We start from the raw sequence: 18,890 nt of genomic DNA, 5'->3' as shown, positions 1-18,890 counted from the left end.
TTCTGAAACCTTCTGTTATGAAAAAACAGCTTTTATTTCTACTTAAAGCCAAATTGCTAACCAAAAAAAAATTTAAAAAGAAAAGTTTTTTTCTTTTAAGCTACTGTTCCCATTTGGTACAGTGACTTCAACCTAAGATAAAACAAAATGGCACCAAGGTTGTCTGCAGATTTAAAAACGCTTGGACTGAACTTACTGGTTTCAGCCAAGAAGATCTTATGAACCTAGTCCTTTCTGTATTTTTGTTTAATTCATATTAAGTGAACCCAAAAGAACCCAAAGCTGTTAAAAGTTTTGTCCTACTTTCTAAGATGCATGCATCTGTGTGTCACTGAAGAATGCTCTCTTACTCTGTGCCAGCCTCAGCAGTCATGAACATAAATACACTTCTCAACTATAGAAACTCTTTTCTCCTCAACTGTATTATCGGGTTATCTAGAAACTGGGTAGGAAAAAAAGCATTCTGAATGGCTGATGAGATCTCAAATCACATGGACATAAAGCCTGTATGTTTGCCTAACATCTGACTCTCACTGTCAAACAGAGCTGTCAAAAGAGAAAGGAGGAATAAGTGCAAAAGATGAGAGAACAAATGGCTGCTTAATTAAAAAATAAAACATATAGGTCATGATTCTCTTCTCACTTACACCTGATTTACAATAGTGTGTAACCAATGACTTTGGTGTATTTGTTCCCGATTTATACAGACATGAGAGAAGAATCAGGCCTACAGAATCATTTTTTGGACTAAAGACAATCCCTTACAAAGACACCAGCCAATCTGTACATCTACATATGTAATTACTTATAAATCTACTGGGGAATAAATTAACAGGCTGAACACACTGCCATTCTTTAGGATTTTTTATTTATAGAATTAATTGAACCAGATCATTAGTATTAAAACAAACAAAAAATCCCCAAAGAAAAGTAAAACTTACAAACAGGTGCTTTGAACCTGTAAAGTTCTAATAAAATGTAATGCTTTTAATTTAAGAAAACATACAACTTTTGCAATCTTTACTGCCCCCTAGTGAAGCAACTCAAGAAGCCTATTTACACAGCAAAGGGGGTGATAAACTTTGACAGTGTACATTTATGTTAGGAACATCTGACTACATGCGACAGATAAGAACTGGAATCATATTCAGTAGTTACAATGTAAGCCTTTGCACAAGGCATAATGCTTGCTCACAAACTCAACTGGGGATTCAAATATTTAGATAAGTGTAATTCAAGCAGGCATGCATGCACTGAGTAAATAGCCGATCATTCTGGGTCACTAAAAGATTTTGATATCTTTTAAAAACAGGATTTTGAGGTTTTAAGGTATTTTTTCTAAAGCTGAACCATCCATAAAAAATGTGAGATTTAGTGATAATCTGGAAATACAATCACTGACTTGGCTCTGAAGATACAAAAATATAAAATAAAAAAGGAAAGTAGTCGGAGCGCAGGATTGTTTATATTACCTGAGTTGTCCTTTGAGTCTGATTCAGAATCAGAGGTCTCTGAGGATTCTGAGGTTTTCTCTGGCAGATGAGGAAGTTGTGCAATATCCATCGGCGTATCCTTGTACTCTGGGTTACTAAAGAACAGAGAGCAAACATAAACACAAATGGATGATTTGCAGTTTGATAGTTTTCCCTTTCCTTTATCAAATCTCAGGAGCAAAGAATGTAAATATAGAGAAGAGGAAACATGAAAACATACATATTTCTCCTCAGTTCATCACAGCAGAATTTTTTGAAAGTTTTTTTTAATACTAAATTGGTAGTAAAATCATAGAATATCAGAGTTGGAAGGGACCTCAAGAAGTTATCCAGCCCAACCCCCTGCTCAAAGCAAGACCAAACCCCAATTTTTGCCCCAGATCCCTAAATGGCCCCTTCAAGGATTGAACTCAGAACCCTGAGTTTAGCAGGCCAATGCTCAAACCACTGAACTATCCCTCCCCATGCCTGATACCACAAAATATCTGAGTTATACTCATAGCTAATTAGGTAGCCCTGCCTGTCTGATACCTAAAAGCAAGTCTCGTTTGTGTAATCAATACCACAATCTAATATCTAGAATTCTTTCCCATTACAGTGATAATAGGGATAGAGAGAGAGAGAGAGAGAGAGAGGGAGTTGATATCCTTTAAAACTTGTTTCTACACTACCTATGATGCTCACCACATTCAGGTGGCATTACACTATGCAATCCTTGTCATAGCTTTTGAATAGTTGTTTTCCGAAGGGCTATATTCTCCAGACTTTACGCTAGTAAATCTCACTTTGAAATTACTGAGAATATTGCTCAATTAAGGACCACAGAACCTGGTCACTGCTCAGATAGCTCTAAAGCTATTAGGGAAAAAAATTAACAACCTAAATATATGACAGATGCACACGTGCATGTTATGATGCATATGTTAAGGATACAGAACTGTCAACACACCTATTATAATCATATCTTCATCTGCTCATGTGGTGTTCACCTGTGGCTTGTTAGCAAAGAACATGATTGCAATGTGGAAAAAGCCCCACTATCAAAGAGAGTCTTACAAAAAATATTTTTGATCTGTTTTGTGCCTTTTTAAAATAGATTCCTTTTAAAATTAAAGGCAAGGCCAGAAGAAGACACCTAGATAGACAAATGTAGCATAGATTGTTTAAGAAAATATTCTTTAGTGGATTTTTGAGTGGTTGAGCATTCCTGTGTGATTCATATTCAGGCCAGTGGGTTACCAGGAGATCTCCAATTCTCTACAGACAGAAGGAAGGGGAGGGTCCAGGGCTACTAAATGTGTCCAGAGCATTACAATTACAGAATGCCTATATGCAATCTATTCTAGTGCACTGTGAAAATTCAATGTTGAAACATTCACAGTTGTTCTCTATTCTTACCTAGGATTGTCACCCTGGCAGATTTGTCCTGTGGGACAAAAAAAGTGACATCAACAATGTGATGATGTTACTGTACATGGCCATGCCAGAATGCAGCAATGCACCACAAAACTTTCCTCCCCTCAAGCAAAAGAAATAGTGTGTGTGGGGTACAACTGCACCTTGTATAGGAATAAAGAGTTGTTTAAAAACAAAACTATTTTCTTGAACAAGAATATCAGCTCTATCTAGCAACAGAGTTTGTCTATTTGGAGCACAAGTCGGACAGGCATCTGAACATACTTTCTCATGCATGAAAATATATCTAAACCAGTGTTCTTGCCATTGGTAATATCAGAACTCTTTATGCCTTGCTCTGTCAATAGAATCCTATTCATTGCTTGGATCTTGTTTGGGAGTAATCTTTATTTAAAAATACACAAATTGTATGAAGGAGTTACCTTTCTCTAACAGAACACTGATGGGAATGAGGGAGAAAAATCAAGTTCTATGAGGAATCTAAGTAATGGTCAATTAGGCCCCCATCTTAATTAGTTTCTGACTGATACTCTGTTAGTAGACAGCAAATTATTGTGGAACAGTTGTGGATCAGATTTACTCAGTGTCTGGATACCAGCAAATGTGAAAAAAGCATTGGTTTATAATCCTAGTTAGATGTTTATGGAGATTAGAAAACCAATACACTATTTGGCATAGTTTGAAGCTCTGTTCAGGAGAAGCTTAGGGTCAGAAGGGCAAGCACGTGCTGCAGGTCAAGACTCAGGAGCAACTATTGCTGCAACTATGCTTCACTCTTGCAAGCTTGGCTATTTCCTCACTTTCATAGATATCAATCATCCACCACATTTTAAAGAAAAAAGTAAGGGAACAGGGACAGATTATGAGAGGATCCAATCCCACTCAGTCACACAAGGGCAGAAATGTGCCCCAGTCCTCCTTCCCTTACCCCCCACTGCCATGCAAAGCTTCCACAATGTCAGGGGCCTGCACTCCCTTAGGAATTGATTGCTCCTAGCTCCCAGCCCAGGGAATCAAGACTACTCCACCATCCAAGACTGTGGTTCAGGCAGGCACAATCTCTACGATGCTCCTTGGCTATGGTATAAAAGTCACAATCTAGCCCTTAGACATCACTTTGAACTTTCCCTGCCTCACTCCTGGAACAAAGGGAACATAACAAGCCATGGCAAGTAACTTACTTACAAGCAGAGCTGACCAGAGAATGACAATTCTGTTTTGCTACAACTTTTGAGGTTTCCAAATTTATTTTCATTAGAATGAAAAAAACAACAACCCCAAACCCCTTCCAAATGTTTTTGCAAAATGGAATTGTGTCAAAACTGTTTTAGAATGAAAAAGGTCAAGTTTTCAATTAGGGGTTTCTCTCCCTGTGACCAGAGAGTCCATCCTGGACCTTAGAAACCATTCCGTTGAAAATGTACTCAAAATCAATGAGTCAAACTGAAATGTTTTGGCTTCGATAACATAGCATATTTTGACAATAAAAAAGTTTTGTCAAAAATGTTCCAACCAGCTCTACTTAACAGGCTTCTTCTGCATTTATTTATTTTTTTCCATCTTTCAAGGTGAGTACTGCCTTAAGGCCTGTCATCGCAAGAAGGCATATTGGAATGAAGATCACCTTTCCAAGAGACATGTCTGTAATGTCCCAGGAAGATTGCCTTCAGATGTCAGACCAGGATTTTGCAATAACCAAAGAAACCACTGCTTAAAAATCCATCACATGTTTTATAACAAGCCGAGTGCATGGTGGGCCAGGTCGTTGGGAGTTTCAGCTAGTGCTGGGTTGAATTCAAGGCAATGGAGGCCTGCAATAAAACTGATGGAGGGTTACTCTAATACGAACATAGTGTAATCATTCAAGAAGTTCCCAGTAACCTGAGACATGACAGATGTCTCAATAACTTTCACCAGAAGGAGCTGGTTCTGAGCACGAACAGATGAGAAAGCTCATCTCATATTAACTTTCTGTAGTTGCCATTGTTTTTCTTTTTACTCTATATCTTTCAATGTGAGTCAAGTAACAGAGGCAGAACTTCAAATAAAGGAAGTGACTGAAACTTATACCTAAGAAGGTAATTGACCCAGATGATATTCTTCTCATTTGCGTTCTTGGCATTGATAGCTATGGTAGCACTGGACTGTATCCAGATGTACCCTCCATTCTTCTGCATCCAGCGGTAATATTTAGTTACACACTGACCCTTATTCAGCACTGGGAAGAAAACAAAAAGGACAATAAATATTGTGTTAGTATCCTAGTAAAATAATGTTCATCTCTACAATTCCCAATGTAAAGGAATGGGATGCACTTGGCCCGTTTTGTATGTTCAATGTCGAATGCCAGTAAGATGACAAATAAGTTCAACTATTTACTCGTGCATCAGTGGAGAATCATGGGCTACACTCATTTGGAATAAGTCTTTAATCAGCTTTTGGGAGCTCCAATGTGAGAGGAAGAGCAAAGAGGACTACAAATCTCTGTGGCCCACAAAATTCCTAATGCTGCCTGGCTATTTCCAGTGCATTTGACAACAAATTGTTAAAAAAAAAATGTGTGTGATTTATTCATTGCTTGCAGGTAGAACTCTTTGAGAGTCTGGGTATTTGAAAGGTTTGGGAAGATACTCTACCCTGTTCTTTGATCATTTCTCCTTATTGCAGGAGATATCAACTACTGAACTTACATATCTGTTTCTTTTGATCTTGTCAAACAGAATTTACAGTTCGCAGATGAATCAAATCTCCATTGGTCAGCAGGGGGAAGGTCCTGGGAGACGTTGCTTAATACTGGAGCAAAATAAATCTACCAACAGATTGCGAAAGGAACTGTGGCCTAAGGGAGGTGCCGAATTGACTTTTGGTTAGAGTCAAGCAGAGTGACAACTCTCTGCAGGGCCTGAAATATAACCAGGAATGGAGAAGAAGTAAAAACAATCAGTAATGTGAAACTGTGATGTTAGATGCCCACAGAAAGAGAGTTTAAAAAATACAGAAGTTTAAAATAATTCTCTAACCACAATGTTACCCAGTCAAAATTGCTTTGATTTGTATCTGATTCTTCTTTTCTAGTACAGAAATAATAAGATGCTTATCTTTCATGGAAATAAAATACTTTACACTGGCATTATTTTAAAGAATGCCTAGAATACTTACATCTGGATATTATTACTCCAGTGCATACTCTGCTTGTCTGTATTTTCTGTTAATCCCAGGAAGCTTTGCGCACTAGAGGGCAGTGTGCATTCATACACACCTTCTGCTTTTGGCATGCCCTTGTCTCCGTCTGCTAAAATGAAAAACCTCTAACTGCTGTAATAAATTTGGCTAAATTAGCTGCTAAATGGTTATCTCAAGTAATATGTATTTGCATTAATCATTTTGCTCTAAACCAGAACAAGCCAGAGTCCTAAAGACGTAGTAAATTCATATTGTCCATTTAATTACGGCTAATAAGTGCTTCATATACAATAGTTTCATGAAGTACATTTTGATTTTTTGGAGGAGGGAGGGGAGGCAGAAAAAAGTCACTTTGGAAAATGCTGTTGAAGTTCGTACTATAGAGTCACAAATGACACTTCAGAGCTTTCAAGTTAACCAAATGTATATCCCCCAAATTATCTATATGTCTCTATCTGTATTTAAAGCCATATAATTATACATTTAAAGAGAAAAATACACACACACACACTTGCATATCTTAATGCAACTCAAAAAACTTTGTAAAATATTAAATTTTTAAGAAGTTAAAATAGGAGCATGTCTGACAGTGAATTTCAAACATAAGTCAGTTTTCCTCTGTAATATCAGCAAATATTTGCAATTTGGGTTATGGCATTTTGTAAACAAGCTAAAGTTGCCTACACTTCTGCATTTATTTCCAACAGGAGGCTCCCTCAGGTTCCCCACATTTTGTTTTTGCATTCAAGTGTAAGTTTCAAGCTTTCTGCTACGGTGATTCATAGGATATAAAACTGCATGGTGAAGCGGAAAGCAGTAACTACTTACTATACAGCTTTTCTGTCAAACCATTGTTGCATGCAATTTGAGATGCAATTTTATGCAAATTATCCCAGCTTTGTAATTGTTATTAGTTACGTTCTGAGGTGAGAACTCAGGGAGGAATGGGGGAAAAAAACCATCGCTTAAAGTTTTACTTTGTTAAAATTTTCCATTTCAGTAAAATAGTAAATTCCAAGGTATCCTTGTCAATGGCTGATGATGAAATTAATATCCCTGGAAAGCTAGAAAATTAAGACCATACAGGTGTTTGGAGGATAGAGTGAAATCTATCTAAACTTGTAAATAATAATAATTAATTGATTACCTTCCACTTCTATAGCAGCTGCCACCTGAAGACCTCAACATGCTTTAAAAATATTAAAGAATTAAGTCTCACAAATACCCTCACACCTTGGCTTTTGCAGATTGGAAACCGAGGCAGTAGGAGGTTCAGTGATTTGCTCAAGATCATATAGGAATGCTGTGGCAGAGCCAGATCTCTCAGCTCTTTCTGTTCCATTCCTGAACCATGAGACCTTTCTTTTGCTGAGTACTGGTTGTTTGTACCACTCAGAAAGTCTGAATCATGAGCAGAATGGGGCTTATTTGCCTCTTTATTTCAGAACTATGGGAAAAAAGGGCAACATTAAAGCCTTACAAAAAGCACACCTTGATATGAAGAGGTGTTTGCCTTTCCGAAACTTTCAGCACACAGAAGAAAACTCTATGCACTGCAGTCACATGCAAACCTTTCTGGCTCTTCCAGAGCTCACGCACCAGCACTGCTGTGCTGAGAGGCGGCTGCTATGAATATGAAGAGTATTTGGGACACTAACATGAAAATGAGGCTTCCGAGCAGCCCACCTATCTTGAGAATTCCTACTGTATCCCCAGCACCTTCTCCACTCCAGGGTTTGGCCAGGCCAGGCACGGAACCATAAACACATGCTTCTTTTTCATCTGCAAATGTTTCAGATGAGAGATTTGTAGACATTAAGAGCATATACTGAAAGAAAGACCAGGACGCAAGGTATTTTTCTCTATAGAGTCTCACTGGAAAACCAGCAGGATTTAAAGTTTGCCACAGAGTGCTAGATTTTAGGTCTTACAGCTTCTTTTAAGTTCATTAGATTCCCCCATACCCAATCTGAATGATATTTCTGTAGCCTGTAAATAAGAGGCTACAGAATCAGACATCTGATGAGACAGAAAGCATTGAAACATCTACTGGTCTATGTTATTTTGCAGCTGTTGTTTTCCCCAGGTTTAGATTTAGAAACCAGATGATGCTATTGAGGAAATGTGTAACACATTTTAAATTAGAACACCAGTTTTGGAAGTAAAAATGAAAAATCGATTTAACTAATTAGTAACTGAATCATTACTGATCTGTCTTTTTTTTTTTTTAAGTTTTGCCTTTTCAGAGACAGAGGGAATTAATTACCAAATTAATAAATTTGAAAATAAGTAAAAATAAATATATAAAAATTCAGCCAAACCTAAACTGTGGCTGGAAAGTTATATGTAGTTAAAAGCAAAAAAGTTATGGGCTACCTGTTTAAGCTTAACCTAAACATTTTAAAAAAGTAACATTATTTGGTCCAAGATACAGTCCTTATCTAGACAAGTCCACATTGAGGATGAGGAATAAGCCCTGTATTTCTGTACATTGACAAAGTCCAAATAGTTTTAAATATGGATTTTCTATTTACTAGTTTAAAATGTGCATGTAGTGCCCGATCCTGCAAACACTGAATCATGTGTGTAATGTTACTGATGTGAAAATCTAAAGGACTGGTCATCTGAGTCAATGAGACAGCTCACACGAGTAAAGTTACATGTGCTTAATTGTTTGCAGGATTGGGTCCAGGTGATGTACTGTCTTGTTGGAAGAGCTCAACAAATGACCCTTCTCTTAGAGGATAACCAATTTATTTGAGCATGAGCTTTTGTGAGCTCAAGCTCACTTCATCGGATGCATCCGATGAAGTGAGCTGTAGCTCACGAAAGCTCATGCTCAGATAAATTGGTTAGTCTCTAAGGTGCCACAAGTACTCCTTTTCTTTTTGCGAATACAGACTAACACGGCTGTTACTCTGAAACTTCTCTTAGAGGCTGCTTCTACTTTGCCTGTACCCATGTAGCTCTCTTTGATATTAATGGGAGTTACACATGTATGGGAGAGAGAAGAAAAGACCTTTTGGGGATAACAAATTGTAGAGAAATGATGGTAAATCTTGGATCATCCTTTTAGCATTAGATTTTGGCTTAATAGTTGGTATAAATAACTTTACTACAGGGAAATCATCAGTGTCAATGTGGACAGTGGAATGGACCCCCTCCCACAACGAAGTGTGTGTGCGGGGGCAAATAAAAAAACTTTAATTAAAAGAAAATTAAAAAGAGCTAACGTTTTAGAACAAATGACCTTTATATCAGCTATACATGTCTGTTCCTTAAAACGGTGGATGCTAAATTTTACTGAAATTTGTTTAAATGCTATCTAGTTATTTGGTCTGAGCTCAGTGGTTAGCATGGATGTAACATACAGTATGTTTCACAAAGAATTTTAAAAAATCTGACTCTAATTTCTCTAAGTACAAATATATTGATATGTATGTAGCTCCAGACAGAGGGATTTCAGTTTTGCCTGGAGTTTTGAACACAGCAATGTACTTGTAGTGAAATGGGGGTGTGGGGGAGGGACAGGGGGAAGAAGCTAGTATTCTTTGGAGGAACATAATTTCATTATCAAATCAAATAAATCAGTACAAGGTTGTCTTCAGAAATATGGTTTAAAAAAACAAAAACAAAAACTTGGGATGTTCTGAGAAATCAAAGCCAAAGCTTTTAAATAGTGGGTGAATTGTATTTTAAAAGAAGGAAGTAGTCTACTTCAGTTTGAAGAGGAGATAAAGAAATTGTATATCAAAAGTAGCCTTTTATGGAACCTTCTTACAAAGGGACATTTTACTAGTGTGCTTATGCATTTAAAAATTACAGTAAATTGTGTATTCAGGTAAGTATGGAGTAAATAGGAAATGATGAGATCATTGTACAGTTAACACTGGGTATTCATACAGCCTCACAAAGAGGCTCATTATAATCGGGGAAAATATCGGGGCTAAATCTGCAGTGGTAGTCCCCCTCCTCCTTGGGATACCTTAATCAATAACTGTGTAGTATTGATGCTGAAGTCCTTCTGCTGTGAACTCATAAAAATATTTTTAATGTATTGCGGGGGAAGAAAACTCTGTACTTAACACCACAGTTGGATGCTTAGCTGTAGCCACCAGTTCTCTTTCTACATTCACAAAACTGGCAGACGAAACATGAAAAGGAATACTGACTCTTTAATCTCCACTTCTCCACCTAAGGCCCAAGGCAAGCTGACAGGGTAACTTCATTCTGGAAACAGAGTTGGTTTTTTTTTTTAAAAAAGTCTGGATTACTTTTCTTCTGCTTTTGAAACCTGTGGGCTATAGGGGAATGAACCTGGCATAGACTTAAAACAAGAACAAGTTTCTTTATCTGAAAAGTTACAGTCCTTGATGCTTACAGGAAGGTCATTTTCAAAACCCACAGGGAAAATAGCATCACAGTCAGAAAGAGTGCATTAAGTGCCTTATTTGCTTGAAACAGAGACAGTTTTTCATTTATAACTGCTCATAGGATCAACTGAGCCTTTGATGCTGTAGAGACTTTTCTATAGATTTTGCAATTAGTTAGTTAGATGTTTTAAATAGTAGGCATCCACAAATTGGTTTTTAGCAATAAAAAAAAGCACTGAGTAATATTTAGCAAAGTTAAATGATGTTTGATACTTAAACTGAGTTATGGGCTAAGAGGATGGAAGACCTGTATATGCTCTATGAGCAACCACATATATCTATGTAATTCTCCCCAAACAATTTGATTTACTATCTAATACACAGGGGACGGATGGGGTGGGATGAAGGTTGGGGAAGTGTGCAAGGAATTCTTACAGACGCATTCTCTGCACGCCAGGCTAAAGGATAATGCAGCCTGCATAGGGAAGAATTCTGCCTCTCTTGTGTCTGATCCCTCCCAGAGGTCCCCCTGGGGTCATGTGGCTCCACACTCCCAATACTAAATGGCACAATTTGGCCCTTAGCGATTTGTAATCTCACAAGAGATTTCCCCCTTCCCCAAAATACATTTACAGTGGATTAAGAAAACAGCAGTTCAGTAAGGCTTTTAAAAAAATGCTTTACCCGTCTTCCTCATGGCATGACATGAGAATGCAGCACAGGACTGGAAAAAGTCTCTTCTCTGTGTTGTACAGCACCTAGCATAATGGGGACCTAATCTTGCTTGAGGCTTTCAGTTGCTATCACAATATAAATATTTGCTAAGAGAAATAACAGCTGGTACAGTAGGAACTCTCTAAAGCTAAGGGCATAATTTCCAAAGGCAGAGGGAACTGACAGTTTGTGTTTTGAAAAGAAAATTCTGCCTTGATAATACCCAAATTCCCATCCAACTGCTTGGTTCATCTGTAATAAATCTTTTAAACCTATACAAATTTCATTCTAAAAATGTTAAGATGTGGCCATCAAACTGTTATTTGCTGCCACACTAAGGGATATTGTCTTTTCCTGATTCATGGGGAAGTTACACATCTAAATCCCTGTGAAACTAGATAAAAGTAAGGATAAGCACTCTGCACAGATAAAATAAAAGCTAAACCGACCTTTTCTCAAAGCTTGAACCAAAACTTTTAGGAGGGTTGAAAATATTTATTTACCTTTTTTAAAACACAGTTTTTCATTTTTCGGCTGCTCTTTGTTTCCTGGTTGTGGGAGGAGCTAAAGTTAGAGATGGGTCAGATCCAAACTTCGGAGAAATTTGATCCTGATTAGTTTCCAAACTTTGTGGCTCAGGTCCATTTCTAGCCAAAATATTGTGAGAACAATCTCTCACTCTATGTATCTAGCCAAACAAGTAACTTGAAATACTGGACATTCCACGCAAAGATTTGGGTACTTATCCTAACTGATTCAAACCCTGAACCTCTGAGAACCACCCCTACAAATTTAGAGATTTTGATCTCATTTAAATCCACAGTATGTCAATGGAGTTAATGGAGACATTTTGGTTTACACCAGTTTAAATGAGATCAGAATTTAGCTTTCAGTTCATGGTACCGGTTCAAAAATGTAGAAAAACAGCAAAACTTTTCTCTTGTTATAAATTAAGATACAGATATACAACCACCCACTGAGACTTACAATATGCGTATCAGAATTCTATCCTATGGCTTCAGGTTTTAGGAGAAATAAATGTTGCAGTGCCCGAAGACATTAATTTACTGCCTAGCATCCAGAGCCATTTATTTAATTTAATTAATTTATTTACTTTTGACATTATCTCCTTTTAAGTGCTTCACTTAGCTGAGAATGTTTCTTGGACACTATTTGATTGCAGGAAAATTCATTCTGTTTGTTTGTATGCCTCTGTACATGGCTTAGTCTCTCTTCACGTGATCTTGTCTGCTCGGATGAACTATTGTTCAAGAGCAAATTTGCTGGATAACACCTTAAACTAAAACATTTATGATGAAGTTGGAGTCAAGCAGAGATGTTTTATAAACTGAGAAGGAATAATGAATGGAAATGAATGTACAGACCTACATTTTTCTAAATGATGAATGTGGTTGTTAATAAACTGGATTGAATAGTGAATACTCAATTATTTAGCTTTCTGTAACTTTTCTCGTTTCTCATGATTGTCAGGCTCTCCTTGGTTTTTAAAATTTTAATCTTGCCATAAAGTGGCTCCCCATTTCCTATTGCTGAAACTGTCCTTTGGAAACCCAGACTTGCTCTGAGCACCACTTCAGACGTAGCTTCTATTAACGGTAATGAAACTTATCCATCCAAACTCAGGAGAAAATATACAGTATTGTATTGTAAGTCCCAAATCTAAATTCTGTTCTCAGCTACCACCGTGCAACTTGAGTAAAGAAATTAGGCCTCAGTTGCTAAAGCAGCTAAAGTCCCCTCCCCCTGCTCACTAATATTAATGTCTGCCATACAACATTGCATGGCAAAAATAAAGATTTGAGAACTTAACCCTCTGTGACAAATATGTGTATAGCTATATCAGATACTGATGGCAGGGCAGATGGAAGCTTCACAAGAGCTAGTTTACTGATGAATGTAAGACAGCAGAATAGCAGAAGTTTAAATATATATATTTTTAAACTACACTGATTGAAGGTAAGACGGTTTAAGGGGAAAGTACTGGTCTTTCACATCTGGGACCAGAGTCCATGTTCAGGTTGTGGTACTGAGTGAAATGAATTTAGTTATTTCAGCTCAATCCCCAGAGGAAAAGAGTCCAGATCACACCACCTCTATGCTTACTGTGGTATGTCACAGCTGGCAGTGTCTTATTTATCCCAAACAAATGCCAACCTCCCCTTTCAACCACCATACAGCATCATGCCACATTTTGCAGAAAAGCTACGTTAGATTTTTTTGGAAAGTTTATTGCTATTTTTTTTAAATTAAATTACTTGTGCCTCCAAAAAGAAATTGCCTTATTACTAGGGCCCTACGAATTTCACGGTCATGGGTATTTTAAAAATCGTAAATTGTACGATTTCAGATATTTAAATCTGAAATTTCATGGTGTTGTAACTATGGGGGTCCTGACTCAAAAGGGGTTGGGTGGAGGCCACAAAGTTATTGTGTGTGGGGGGGGGTCACGGAATTGCCACCCTTACGTCTGTGCTGCCTTCCGTGCTGGGTGACTGGAGAGCGGTGGCTGCTGGCCGGGAGCCCAGTTCTTAAGGCAGCGCCGCTGCCAGCAGCAGCGCAGAAGGAAGGATGGCCTAGTGTGGTATTGCCACCCTCACTTCTGTGCTGCTGCCTTCAGAGCTGGGCCCTCAGTCAGCAGCTGCCACTCTCCAGCTGGCCAGCTCTGAAGGCAGCACAGAAGTAAGGATGGCAATACTGCAACCCCCCTACAATAACCTTGTGACCATCCCATGACTCCCTTTTGTGTTGGGACCCCCCAATTTGAGAAACACTGATGTCCCCTGTGAAATCTGAATAGTGTAGGGTAAAAGTATACAAACAACCAGATTTCAACAGAGGAAAATTTCACAGTCTGTGAATTTGGTAGGGCCCTACTTATTACCATGAGTCCATTGCTACAGCTCTCAGGGAATGAAAAAGTAGCACTAATTTTAAATATCTCTAAAAAGTAAATAAAATAGCTTTTCAATAAGTCAGGATGCCATAATTTTAAGGACCGATATCTAGCAACTTTTTAGGGTTAAGTACAAATGCTTTGTATATTTGGAAGGGAGAGTCTCAGTTTCCCAACGAGTTACAGATCTGGATGCCAGCCCAAATGGTTTGCAATTAAAAATGATATTGGTCCAGAACTGGCCACATTACTCATGAGAGACAAAGCCACAACTGATTTGTACCAGTCCTCCCAAACAAGTGCCAACAAGACCTATTTGCCACACCATCATGTATTTGTTATAGGGTAGCTACATCATATTTTACAGAACAACTACTTAAGAGAGTTTATCTTTTTGTGGTCACTATTTTTATATTGTTCTACCTGTAAATCCAGTCTCCCTTAATACCATGGGTTCAACTATCCAGGCCTAGGAAAGAAGAACACTTATCACTAATAAATGGGCTAAAACTCCTTTTCTAACCATTTTGGTCACAAGAAAATGAACATTAAACCTGTCACTAGCCAGGACTGAACATTGTCCATTCTGTATCTCAGACCAGTGTAATTTTGGAGGAAAATTCAGCGATTAGGGAAAAACAGAAAAGAATTTTGTGGCAAGGACTCCTGGAGCCCCAAAATCTTTTTAAAATGCCATCTGATTGACGTGGCTTAGAGGTCTATAATGTAAGAAACAGTCACAGTAGAAATGGTTTTGTGGCCAGAGTGCAGGTGAAGATGTAAGAGATGCACAATAAATGCTGTCATTCACATGGCTCTGCAATTTAATGTGGTTCTGCAGTTTATCACAAGCGTACACTTCTCCAGTAACCAGTTTTGCAGAAACATGCCAAAATATAAATTCACCTTTGGTCTGGAAAATTTCAGCTCAAAGAGAATTTTTTTTTTTTAGATGATTAAGGGCAACTGAAAAAGCAGTGAGGTTCTGAATAAAAGTAGGAATTCAACCTTCATTAGAAACTGCTGTAATAAATAGCAGAAACATAGTCAATATTGCATGCATGTTTTTCATGTAAAATGAGACAAAAGCTTGGGTGTAAATTTCACTTGTCTAATGGGCAGAGATATGACCATATTGCAGTGATGTCACAGGAGAACTCTACTCTTCTTTCAAGTACAAAAAGCCCTTCAAAGATGGTGTTGCAGGCAGAATTCAAAAAACCTCCCCAAGGTTTTGATAATGCAGTTGGCCAATCTACCAGACTTTTTTCCCCTTCTCTTCTTTTGCAGTTTTTATTTTTATGAGAAATTACGGAATACAGCTAAATATACAGTTCAGTATTCCCTTTGTTTCAGTGGCTAATGACAAATGCATGGAGGACATCTTGTGTTGCCTAGGCTGGCAGGGCATTTACATTGATTGATGCTCTGCTGTGAAAAAAAATGAGCTATGAAGGAATTACAATAGAGAGTCTACAAACTGAAATGGGGATGTACTAATTAGCGCTGCATTAAACAGTTGGATTTGATTTGGAGATGAAATAGCATTAGGAGCGAATTTACAGGGTTATTGATGCAAACTATATTTTAGGCCTCATGCAACATAACTGTATGTCACTTTGCTGGAAAAGGCAAAAAATTATTATCAAGAAACAGCAGGTTCAGGTTCAGCAAACTAATGGCTTAAAGACACTGGACGTGTAGCCTTGTAGAGTCCTGTTTTATTTACCATTCAAAAGAGCTGATGCTGCTGGTAAGCTGAAAAAAAAAATATGTTGTCCCACAGCGCACAATTAGCCTGCGAAACTCATTGCCACAAGATATCATTAAAGGCAAGCTTTTATCAGCATTCAAAAGACAATTGGATATTTATATGGATAATAAGAATACCCATAATTACAATAGCAAGAACCTCTTACCACCAAGAATTTTGGCTCATGTTTCGTGACATAAGTCAACCACTAACTCATGGAGGCGAGGAAAAAATATTCTTCTCCAGGGGCAGCTTAGCCCATAACTGCCTACTGCAGAGTTTCTTGCACCTCTCTCTGAAGCAGACGGCCCTGGCCAGCGTGAGGAACAGGACACTGGACTAGATGGGCCAATGCTCTGCTCTCGTAGGCAATCACAATTAAACCTGTGCCCGAGACAAAAATAACAGCTCCTGGATCTCAGAGGTAGTGCACTCAGCAGTAGCCATGGCTATGACCTTTAAGAACATGTGGTAGCATGTGCTTCCTTTGCCTTGCACCAGCTCACTTGTGCAAATGAAGGGCTCCCGCAGCTCAGTGTTTCTAGCTATGCCAACGGTACCAGACTCCTGACTCTTCTGCTTGCGTAACCTCCTTAGGTTACAAAAGCAGAAGACCTAGGAGTCTGGTGCAGGGATTGCTTGGCTCTTCAGCCGGGGCACCCTTTCCTTTTACTTGTGCCCCTAAAGGGCTAGGAAGGATGGTCTTGTGCTTAAGGCTAAGGAACCAGGAGATCTGGAATCAACTCCTGTCTCTGCCACAGACTTCCTGTGCGATCTTGGGCAAGTCACTTAGGGTGGGAGTCACAAAAGCACTTAGGTGCCTAAGTCTGGGTTTAGCTGTTGAAGTCCCAGTTTTAGGCTCCACTAGGATCCACAAAACTCCCGCTGAACACTGTCGGTGCCTAAACTCACTGGGTGCCTAAATTTTCAGGGTAAAAGCTAGCTGGGTGTGTAAATTGCTGCCTTGGCATGTGCACTGCTGCCTCGCTGTCGGCATCTGGACACCTCTCTCTTGCTTAAGTCCCAGAACGATCCACAAAGCAAGGAAGACAGGTGTTTGACCATGGGGCCCAATCCAATAGGCATACTCAGAAGTGGCCTACAGATCAAGTCACATCTGAAACCTACTGGATGAGGAGGAGGTGGTGCCCACCTTATCACTTTTAGCCCAGTGGTTAGTGCACTCAACTGGGATGTGGGAAACCCAGGTTCTATTCCTCCTGCTAGGAAGAGAAAGGATTTGAACAGTAGTCTTCCGCCTCCCAGGAGAGTGCTCTAACTACTGAGTTACAGGATAGTCTTCAGAGTAACAGCCGTGTTAGTCTGTATTCGCAAAAAGAAAAGGAGTACTTGTGGCACCTTAGAGACTAACCAATTTATTTGAGCATGAGCTTTCGTGAGCTACAGCTCACTAATGAAGTGAGCTGTAGCTCACGAAAGCTCATGCTCAAATAAATTGGTTAGTCTCTAAGGTGCCACAAGTACTCCTTTTCTTTTTACAGGATTGTTTGTATCTCTGTCTCTCCTGTTGAAGCTGTTCTGCCGTGTATAAAAAATTAAAGAGTAATTTGAGCAATAGGACTTGCCCCTGGGTCTCCCACCTCGCAGGTGGGTCCCTAACCACCAGCTATAGAGTCATTCTCATTCTTTCCCTCTGTGGCCCAATGGAACAGCTCTGTGCTTCAGTTACTCATCTGTAAAATGGGAAAAATATTTTGTTACAAGGGTGTTGCCAAGATAAATTCATTAATGTCTGCCTGGCGCTCAGATAGTGTGATGATGGCTTCCATACTTAGACAGAATCTAGACACTAACTTTAAATAATTACAGAAATATGTGATTTGAGCTATGTAATGATAGCGGCTTAGAAGTAATTACGAGGGAGTAAAATTGCAAAACAAAACTGTTTAAGTGTTAAAACCAGACATAGCTTTAATTTTTTTCAATACAAAACAAATCTGTTTTCTTTATATGCTCTCTTTTACCAGTCACTTAATTTGATCCCCATTTCCCCTTATCTCATTCCTTCTGACTGCTGCGTCACCACCATTTCCAGCCGAAAGGGCATGCTTGTGTCACTCTCTCAAGTAGATGACCACGTCAGCCTATGGTTTGGACAAGCAGGTTACTGTGCAAACAGTTATGCAGTCCACCATCTTTGCAATGCCTATAAACCAAAATGTACTACACTGCCGTCAGATCGCCAAGGCTGGCTTGGTTTAAGGATTAGCTAAACATCAGACATTCTATCATGCTCATTTAGAATCAATCCTGCTTCTTAGTGATGATAATAAACTTGTACAAAAAAGAGATTCATTTGTATATTTTAGCATTTTACTTCAGTCACAGAATGCAAAACCTAACATTGGAATCGGTTTGATTTTTTTTTTTGTGATTGAAGATATTAAGCACTACAAGAGCATTGAAATTTCGATCTGATTAGGATCAAAATTTCTCAGGATCAAAACACTTCTTTTTTTCCCCCTACAGTTTTACTAATTGTGTGCTACTTGACACTGTGGAGTTATTCCACAGCATGATGGCAAACTATGTGAAGTGTATTTTACTGTTAGGAATGATCAACTCATTCTATTTGTTTTTCATGTGTTTGAGGTTATTAAGAGAACCAAAAATTATAACTAATGTGCATGAGTTAAAAGGGTTAGTTCAATTGCAGCTGGTAGGTTAAATCACAAAACAATATTTTGTATGCCAATAGGACTTTCTTACTGAAGAAGCACAAATAAATCATGAATATATAACTGATTTTAAAGCAGATTGGGGGACAAGTTCCTTTGAAAAACAGAGGAGTGGTGAACAAGGTAAATGTGGAGTGGTCTATTTTCAGAAAACCTGGATTATTCCAACTACTAGAAACCAGATAAAAGTAGATCAGAGAGAATGCTACCAAACGTATTCATCAGAGACCTTTGCTTTATGGGAAATGAACTGCCCTTGCTCACTGTTTCTGAGGAATTCTATTTCTTATAGCTGTAAATCAAATCATGAAGAAATAGGATGACGTTTTGCCAAGCAAAATCTGA

General features: G+C 38.5%; 1 protein-coding gene across 5 annotated transcripts in view; it reads right to left on the bottom strand.

Annotated features, from left to right (window-relative positions):
- The window catches only part of NPAS3 (neuronal PAS domain protein 3), an 852,890-nt gene that overhangs the window by 5,446 nt on the left and 828,554 nt on the right, over nt 1-18,890 (bottom strand). For all 5 annotated transcript variants that reach the window (XM_048854033.2, XM_048854034.2, XM_048854035.2 and 2 more), the window contains 2 exons: nt 4,980-5,127; nt 1,473-1,588 (listed from right to left, as the gene is read on the bottom strand). In XM_048854033.2, coding sequence (XP_048709990.1) covers nt 1,473-1,588; nt 4,980-5,127 — 264 coding nt within the window. The remainder of the gene's footprint in view (nt 1-1,472; nt 1,589-4,979; nt 5,128-18,890) is intronic.

This window comes from Caretta caretta, chromosome 6, assembly GCF_965140235.1.
Source record: "Caretta caretta isolate rCarCar2 chromosome 6, rCarCar1.hap1, whole genome shotgun sequence".
In the NCBI taxonomy this organism is placed as follows: domain Eukaryota; kingdom Metazoa; phylum Chordata; order Testudines; family Cheloniidae; genus Caretta; species Caretta caretta.
Note: the sequence above shows the minus strand (reverse complement) of the source record. Positions and strands in the feature narration are given on the sequence as shown.